Source organism: Salmo salar, chromosome ssa01 (assembly GCF_905237065.1).
Source record: "Salmo salar chromosome ssa01, Ssal_v3.1, whole genome shotgun sequence".
NCBI lineage: Eukaryota > Metazoa > Chordata > Actinopteri > Salmoniformes > Salmonidae > Salmo > Salmo salar.
Genome location: NC_059442.1, coordinates 136,168,625 through 136,178,435, shown reverse-complemented (window position 1 = coordinate 136,178,435; position 9,811 = coordinate 136,168,625). Strand labels below are relative to the sequence as shown.

At 42.6% G+C, this 9,811-nt stretch overlaps 1 protein-coding gene across 1 annotated transcript in view; it reads left to right on the top strand.

Annotated features, from left to right (window-relative positions):
• The first annotated feature begins 348 nt into the window (after nt 1–348).
• Nucleotides 349–9,811, top strand: part of LOC106565209 (leucine-rich repeat transmembrane neuronal protein 4) — a 141,561-nt gene continuing 132,098 nt past the window's right edge. The window contains exon 1 of the mRNA XM_014132079.2: nt 349–1,096. Coding sequence (XP_013987554.1) covers nt 1,093–1,096 — 4 coding nt within the window. The 5' untranslated portion in view covers nt 349–1,092. The remainder of the gene's footprint in view (nt 1,097–9,811) is intronic.

Here is a 9,811-nt window from a genome sequence, read left to right as displayed (position 1 = left end):
GGATTGGGGCCTATCCCCACTCTGGACCACTCACTAGCCATCCTCATGTTCTTTGTTCCCCTCAGATTTTGGGGGTGCATGACGCCTGGTGTATTAGGCTACCATAAAAAATTCTTAAATGGCACAATCAAACCAAATGAAAACTGCAACAGGTAGCTTATGTAATTTGCAAATTGCAATAGCCTATCGTGAAATAGCGTGTGAATGGTCAGCATCAGATAATATCCCTTTCTCTCTGTCATTATTTTTTGTGACTTTCAACACACAACCTACAAAGACGAGCACTGTATGCTGAGGGAGAGCCAAGGAAAATATGTTTATTCGGGGGGGCTCTCTCACCAGAAGAGGGCATTCCGATTCTTCCTGACAAAGTTGCCGTGATACATGCAGACGTGATGTTAACTACTCAAACGCTTACACTTATGCGCTTCTGGAATTGAGGAGAGAATAGGGGTGAAAGGGGGAATGCTCATCCTGCATGATTTTGGTTTGCTTACAGAGTAAAACGACCACAGACCCTTCGAATTCTCCTGTGATCAGGGTAAGCTTCTTTCGTTGGGAATGTGAATTCCCTGTCAGTCTTACTATAAACATTTTGGGTCGCTTTTTACTGGGGAGATCTGCTGATATTCACACAGCCTCTTGGGAAAATCGTTGTTTTTGCATCATGCCATAATGGATGGATGGAGGGTGATGAGAACGTTTCGACTGGAATCTTTCAACTTTGCCATCACGCTTATTTTGGATTGTGATATATGACTTGGATGTGGCATCGTTTGTTCTCAGACGCGCTGTTAATATTGGACACCACGATTTTACGCGGGAATTATGTGCATGGATATGGTAGGAAACTAGATCGGGAGACATGTTCCATGGTGAAACTACATGCTTGACACACGGATACCCCTCTGACTCGCTTATATTCCGGGGGCAGCGACGGGCAGGTGCGCGTTGGAATCGGCGGCTGCGCGAAGCGACTGGGGTCCTGGACTAGAACCGTACCGTCTGATGAGAGCGCGTGTCATGCGGACTCAGCTGTCGCGCGCTGTAAGGCTTTAAAACCTGTGGACAGGAGCTGACAGATAAACTGATATGTGTAAGTATATGTGCCTGTAAATGTATTATATCTGCTCCATGTAGTGGAAACGAGAGTAAGGTAAGCTGCGTCTTTTCCCTCAAATTCGCTCCCAACATGCCAGCAGACTTACTGTGTCTGAGTGCATAAAGATCTAGTATGTTCAGATAAAAATTGTGTATTGCAACTATGAGATTTCCCAAAGCATTGTTATTTTTTTATCTGTTATTAAACACGTTCAGCACGCTCTTGTCCCTATGAATTTACTCTGGATATGCCAAACAGAGTCGCAGAGCTGCAATGTGGTTATTTTTTTAAATTGTATTGTTGTACTACAGGCGATGAATGCCTGTGTGCGATTAACAATTGGACACATAGCAAATACGCCAATATGCCGTTCAAGCTTTGCCAGAGATTGCATCTGAATAACTGTTCCGTTTACAAAAAGCTCTATAGTCTAATGCATCCGTTCGTTAGCTATATGGTTTGGAGCATCCTATTTCTTCTTACCTGGTTTATGAAGAGAATTCGGATCATTGACTGGGACTGGAATGCTAATTATGGCATATGTTGGATGCAAGTCAACTTTACAAAGCGTGGTCCTGCATAATTATCGAAAGCCCATTCATGGTTATGTTTTCTTCATTTCGTGATCTAGAAGTGTCAGTGGTATGTCCAACATTAACTGAGAACAGACCATTTGAGTTTCATGAGTGGATTACATCCAGATTAATTACGCAGATAAATTGTGCTAATAAGATCGATTCATATTTTATTTTGCTTTGCTATATCATAAATCAGTAGGCTAGCGGTGTGTGCACCTGCTCCTTGTTTAGCCTTGAAGACAGTCTGTTATGCGCTCTCTTGCTGTTTGGTCATTGAGAGATGATTGTGGATAATTGTTGTTATTTGACCTAGCATCTACAAGAGGCTTGATGAATGCCACTTGGAGCACGAACAGCCTGCAAATTTCAGCATTAAATAGTGTGAGCATGTTCGCTCAAGTGTGTCTCTGTGTGTGTGTGTGTGTGTGTGTGTGTGTGTGTGTAGGTGCGTTTGCGTGCTTGCTCGCGTGCGTGTGTGATGAGGGGCTAGCCTACGGATGTGGTTAGATTTTTTAATAGCTTCCCCCTGGTGTTTGAAATCATCAGTATGTTTTTGTTAGCAGTTCATTTATCCACAGCCATTATTGAACTCTTACACAGATGGCCAAATGCACTGGCAATGCTGTGCCATTATTTTTTAAGGTGGTATGATTTATCAGGCTACTGCACTGCATCGATACATTGTTTACCAGGGGCGTTATGCACCACAAAAATCTGAGAGGGCACAAATTACGTTAGGATGACTGGGAGGGTGGTCTGGAGAAGGGCTGAATTTGAGAATTTTGCCATTTAAAAAAAACCTTAAACAGATTGTTCCTGCAATCTAGAGCCATACGCATTATGTTTAAATCTATGTAAAAAATATGTGTATTTTTCTGCATATCTGATCATACCTCTTGATTTGTCTGTATCCTAACTGGTGGTTCTTTTAAAAATAAACTAAATAGGCTTCTCTGCATCCCTGCTAAAATCTTGGTAGAAGATTTAAAGGAATGTGAGTCTTATTCAGTAGGCCTACATTTAGTTATTGCTTGCTTTTCTAGTCTACCAACCTTGCCAGCAGGCATGCCAGCTAAGATAGTTAGACAAACTAGCTACTCTAACTTGATTGATAGCCTGAAATGGCTTCTTGGTAGCTAGTTATGAGATTGGGATATTGGGAACTTATCTGGGCTAGCCAACTTCATGAAATTGCTAGGTGGCTAGTACTATTAAAAAACAAAGAACAAATCTGAGTGGCACGTGCCCCTGTGCCCCCTATGGACATGACGTCTCTGTTGTTTAATGCAAAATTGGTCTGAAGTAACTAATTCTGCAACAAAAAAATCATACATGAATAAGGATAAATATGACTATTATTTATTTAGTCATAGTTTTGCAACAGCCTTTAGGCTATATACTGTAGCTATAGTTTGAGCACTTGAATTGCGTATGATCATCATGCAGGGTGGATTGCATTAATTGTGCTTTTTGTCTCTTCCTTAGATAACAAGCAAAACTACTCACTTGTATTCTAACGCATCATTGCCATTGTCATCCATAAACTTTGGTCTTGTAATCCCATTACCGTTGTTGATTACTTAAAAGTTGCTCCCTCAGTCATCTCACTGACTATTGGCAGTTAAACCCCCGACTCCTCTGTTGCCATTTGTTAGCTGCATCATGTGGCGCATGACGCAGGGCTTCATGGCCCATAAACTGATGAGGTACACACACTGCCAAGCACTGCAATGTGGTCTTGTTTCTGCAAATACAAAGCCCACAAGCCATATAGCAATATGAGCTTCTGTGCCAACAGGTTGAATGGAAAATACGTTTTGCACCTTTTTATGCATAGGGCATGTGCCCAAAATAGTTTTAATCCACATTAGTCATCATTGCCTCAGCACCAAATGATATATATATATTTTGTAACAGTGATTTACAGTGCCTTCAGAATGTATTCATACCCATTGATTTATTCCATATTTTGTTACATCCTGAATTCAAAATGTATTAAATAGATTTTGTTCTCACATGTCTCATAATGACAAAGTGAAAACATGTTTTTAGAAATTTTTGCAAATGTATTGAAAATGAAATACAGAAATATCTCATTTACATACCAGTCAAAAGTTTGGACACAAAAGTTTGGACACTTTATTTGGACTATTTTCTAACTTGTAGAATAATAGTGAGGACATCAAAACTGTGAAATAACACATATGGAATCATGTACTAACCTAAAAAGTGTTAAACAAATCAAAATATATTTTATATTTGAGATTCTTCAAAGTAGCCACCCTTTGCCTTGATGACAGCTTTGCACATGCATTCTTTCAACCAGCTTAATGAGGAATGCTTTTCCAACATTCTTGAAGGAGTTCCCACATATGCTGAGCACTTGGCATGCTTTTCCTTCGCTCTCCAGTCCAACTCAACCCAGACCATCTCAATTGGGTTGAGGTCGGGTGATTGTGGAGGCCAGGTCATCTGATGCAGCACTCCATCACTCTCCTTAGTCAAATAGCCCTCACGTTGCCTGGGGGTGTGTCCTGTTGAAAAACAATTGATAGTCCCACTAAGTGCAAACCAGATGGGATATTATATCGCTGCAGATTGCTGTGGTAGCCATGCTAGTTAAGTGTGCCTTGAATTCTAAATAAATCACAGACACTGTCACCAGCAAAGCACCCCCACACCATCACACCTCCTCCTCTGTGCTTCACGGTGTGAACCACACATGCAGAGATCATTCGTTCACCTATTCTGCGTCTCACAAAGACACGGCGGTTGGAACCAAAAATCTCAAATTTGGACTCAGCAGACCAAAGGACAGATTTCCACTGGTCTAATATCCATTGCTCGTGTTTCTTGGCCCAATCAGGTCTCTTCTTCTTATTGGTGTCTTTTAGTAGTGGTTTCTTTGCAGCAATTTGACTATGAAGGCCTGATTCACACAGTCTCCTCTGAACAGTTGATGTTGAGATGTGTCCGTTACTTGAACTTTGTGAAGCATTTATTTGGGCTGTAATTTCTGAGGTTCAGTTAACTCTAATAATGACTTATCCTCTGCAGCAGAGGTAACTCTGGGTCTTCCTTTCCTATGGCGGTCCTCATGAGAGCCAGTTTCTACATAGCGCTTGATGGTTTTTGTGACTGCAATTTTCCAGACTGAATGAATTCATGTCTTAAAGTAATGATGGGCTGTCGTTTCTCTTTGCTTATTAGAGCTTTTCTTGCCATAATATGGACTTGGTCTTTTACCAAATAAGGCTATCTTCTGTATACCACCCCTACCTTGTCACAACACAACTGATTGGCTCAAAAGCATTAAGATGGAAAGAAATTCCACAAATGTGACCGACCGCATTGATTCGGTCTTATGCAGCAAAATTAGAAATTGTGTTTTTTACATTGGATAAAAGCAGAGATACAGAGCTTCAAAATGGTATATCATACACTGCATTTGAGGAACAATTGTAAAGTATTTCTGCTTTGAAAGTTGATTAACTTGTAACCTCACTTTTGAGAAAATGGTATTTTAATGTTTTGGTACCTACAGGAGAGCTCTTCTTTGTCTACTGTACAGTACACCCATTCAGCATCGTACACAACTTCTTAAGCTTTAGCTCCACCAATCTCTTTAAGGGTTGATCCGAGTGTTCTCTCCTAACAACAGCAGTCAAGCTAACTGGCTAACAGTTGTTGCAGTGACATTCTATTGAAATGGATACTTGCATAGTGTAGTTTTTTGCTAAGACATGTAGCTAGCTAGCTAAACAATGAACCATAATCTCAACTCATGACATTACTACCCTGCATGAATATGCAGGTAGCTAACCAACCAGCTTCAATGTTAGCTAGCTAACATTAGGCTATAACTAGCCAAGCAAATGACTCTGAGATACATATAATAAGATCATACTCGTAACGTTAGATAGTGAGCCAACCAGCTAATGTTAGCTAGCTAGCTAACAGTACACTTTAACTTGAAATGAAAACGACTTTGTCAAAATTAGAAATGTGTTATATCTGAAAATGCAGCTAGCAAGATTATCTTATCCGTATACATCATGGTTGGACGCTTCTCCCTGTCACGGATGCCATGGTTGCCCTTAGTTTAAAGATTTAACCCGGAGCCAGTTGTTTTCTCCATCTCCTTGGCTATCATTCTATTATTCCACTGATTTTAAAACTCGGTCCTCCAGAAACTATAGAGCAACACTTATGCAGTTCTACTAAGCAATATATGTTTTTAAAAGCTGCGTTAGACATGATTACCTACACATACTAACCAGCTCAAATAGATAGAAATGTGCTATATGGCAGACCAATCCGAACTCATCTCTCAGCATTGTCAGCCCACTCATTATCTCAGCCAATCATGGCTAGCGAGAAGGTTGCTGACTTTTTCTGTGGCTAAACCAACTAGGCTCGTAATTTAACAATTGCATTCATATTTATTCTAAGGATCGACGCTGGAGACAGGAAGCGGGTACAGGGAGAACATTTAATAAATTACGGACATGAAACAGGACAAGGGACAAAGTAACGACATCAAAGCAGACATGGGGAACACACAGAGGAAACAGACAGATAAAGGGGAGGCAATCAAATAATGATGGAGTTCAGGTGGGTCCAATGAGGTGCAGGTGTGCGTAACGAAGGGGACAGGTGTGCGTAAAGATAGGCAGTCTGGCGCCCTTGAGCGCCAGAGAGGGAGAGCGGGAGCAGACGTGACAGTACCACCCCCTCTAGTGGCGCCACCCGGCGTCCCACCTGGGTGAGCCTGACAGGCCGGCCGAGGCATGGGCGCTGGATAAGCCGGCTGGGGCGTAGAAACCCAACAAACCGGCAGAGGCATGGGAGCCTGGCGAACCGGCTGAGGTATGGGAGACTGACGATCTGGTTGAGGCGTGAAAGCCTGATGATCCCGCTGAGACTTGGGAGCCTGACGAACCGGTTGAGGCGTGGGAGCCCGATTGCCGGCTGAAGCGTGGGGTGGGCGCATGCCGAGCCCACCGGGGCAAGAAAAACCTCTCGAGCCAGCTAGGGCATGGAAGCCAGACGAGCTAGCTGGGGCATCCCCGTTTCCATCGATGACGGCACCCGGACCCGACGTCACCAACAGAAAACGAGGCCTCCCTGATGCTTCCAAATTTTGTGGCTGCATTCTGTAAGGATCGACGCTGGAAACAGGAAGCAGGTATAGGGAGAACATTTAATAAATTACGGACATGAAACAGGACAGGAACAGCGTCTGGAAAGGGGACAAAGTAACAACATAAATGCAGACATGGGGAACACATAGAGGAAACAGACAGATAAAGGAGAGGCAATCAAATAATAATGGATTTCAGGTGGGTCCAATGAGGCGCAGGTGTGCGTAACGAAAGGGACAGGTGTGAGTAAAGATCGGCAGTCTGGTGCCCTCAAGCGCCAGAGAGGGAGAGCAGGAGCAGGCGTGACATTTACAGATGACATACAAGTTTGTTATTAAGGCACATGAAAGTTCACATGTTCCAGAAGGCATTTCTGCCAAAAAACGCATTTTGATAAAAATAAAAAAAGTTTACATTCAAATGGCTCTTGTGTGAAGTAGTGACCCGCGGCATACGCCTAGTTTCCTGAAACGGGTCACAAATGAACTTTTAACAAGGCACACCTGTTAATTGAAATGCATTCCAGGTGACTACCTCATGAAGCTGTTTGAGAGAATGCCAAGAGTGTGCAAAGATGTCATCAAGGGAAAGGGTGGCTACTTTGAAGAATCTCAAATATAAAATATATTAGATTTTTAACACTTTTTTGGTTACTACATGATTCCATATGTATTATTTCATAGTTTTGATGTCTTCACTATTATTCTACAACGTAGAAAATTGTCAAAATAAAGAAAAACTCTTGAATGTGTAGGTGTAAGTATTCACACCCCTGAGTCAGTAAATCTTAGAAACAGCTTTGGCAGCATTTACAGCTGTGAGTCTTTCTCGGTCTACCCTCTAAGAACTTTGCACACCTGGATTGTAGAACATTTGCACATTATTATTTTTTTAATTCTTCGAGCTCTGCCATGTTGGTTATTGATTATTCCTTGACAGCCATTTTCAAGTTTTGCCATAGATTTTCAAGACGATTTAAGTCAAAACTGTAACAAGGCAACTCAAGGACAGTCAATGTTGTCTTGGTAAGCAACTCCAGTGTATATTTGGCCTTAGGTTTTAGGTTATTGTCTTGCTGAAAGGTGAATTTGTCTCCTAGTGTCAGTTGGATAGCAGAGTTAATTACACCTTTTATTTTAGATAACATTAATTACATGTCTAATAATGATATGATAAGAAATACGTTGATATTTTGCTATGATTGTTGCTTTTTTCAATTGATTATTATTGGGATTCAAATCAATGTATGTAAAATATGTTGGTAGCTTGAGAGTTAAAAGGTAAATACTGTATTGCACTTAGCTCTCATTGGGATATTCCTTCTGCAAATATAGACCTGAAGCATGTCTTCCAAGATGGCCTAGCAGTCGGACGTGTGATTTGTCTTGTCCCTTTCTGTCCTTTGTAAACATCGTTTTTCCTTTTTTTTTCTTTGTATATATATTTCGTATATATATTTAATATTTTAATATCACTTTCTATCTACAGACTGAATATACTCTCCTGCAACCCGCTCACCCAATGTGGTACGGATCTGCTTTTTTATACTTATACTTATCAACTCATCAAAAGCTAGCCAGCTAACTGGCTACCAGCTAACTGGCTACCAGCTAACTGGCTACCAGCTAACTGGCTACTAGTTAGCCACGGCCCGCTAGCTGTCTAAAGTACATCGGACTGTTAGCTTAAGAGGCCCATCGCACAAATTCTTTGGCCACTATACCCACCATACGGAGCCCTGCTGATCCGTCGTCTGAACCGTCGCCTGAACCAGAACCCCAATAGATGCTTGCCAGCAAGCTAGCTACGAACTAGTAGTCAGCTAGCGGTCATCAGCCACCTCTAGCACGGACAACTCTCGCCAGTCTGCACAGCGTGACTCAAACCAGAGCAATTCAGATGTATTTTTCTCCATATCTCTGGATTCCTGCCGCAAGCTCTGAACCTTTATTTTTTTAATTATTTTTTTTCACCTGGATCACCGCAGCTAGCTAGCTGCTTTTCGAGTGGCCACTCCTGGCTAACATCACTGTCCCGAAGCAATAACCAATTGCTAGGCCCATCTCCCAGCTAGCCAAAGAGGTCCATCAGCCTCTACTTGGGCTACAATACCTCTTTTTGCCAACTGGCTTGGACCCCCACCGACTCATCACGACTGGACCACCGACGGAATTCGCCCGATGGGGTTTTTCTCAACTGGCTCCGCCGTCGCTTCGTCCCCTGAAATCCCATCCGCTAGCATGCTAGCCGCGGCCTGCTAGCTGTCCAGAACACATCGGACTGTTAGCTTAAGAGGCCCACCGGACTTATTCTTTGGCCACTATACCTATTCTGCCAATTGGCCTGGTTTACCACACGGAGCCCTGCTGATCCGTCTGCCGATGTAATAGCACGAGGAGGCCACAAACACACTTTCTTCCGTCGCGACGTCCCTCCAAGGACCTTCTGTTAGCTTGCTATCCCCGGCCCGCAAGCTGCCTGAAGCCACTCACTGGACTCCTATGATCACTCGGCTACGCATGCCTCTCGCTAACGTCAATATGCCTTGTCCATTGCCGTTTTGGCTAGTATTTATTGCCTTATTTCACTGTAGAGCCTCTAGCCCTGCTCAATGCACCTTATTTAACACTTTAGTTCCACCTACCACACATGCGGTGACATCACCTGGTTTAAATTATATTTATAGGGACAATATCTCTTTCATCGTCACTGTAGGCACAGGTTTACCCTCACTGTTATTACATCCTACCATACCTTTGTCTGTACATTATGCCTTGAATCTATTCTACCGTGCCCAGAAATCTACTCCTTTTACTCTCTGTTCTGAACGTACTAGACAACCAGTTATTTTAGCCTTTAGCCATACCCTTATCCTACTCCTCCTTTGTTCTTCTGGTGATGTGGAGGTTAATCCAGGCCCTGCAGTGCCTAGCTCCACTCCCATTCCCCAGGCGCTATCATTTGCTGACTTCTGTAACCGTAAAAGA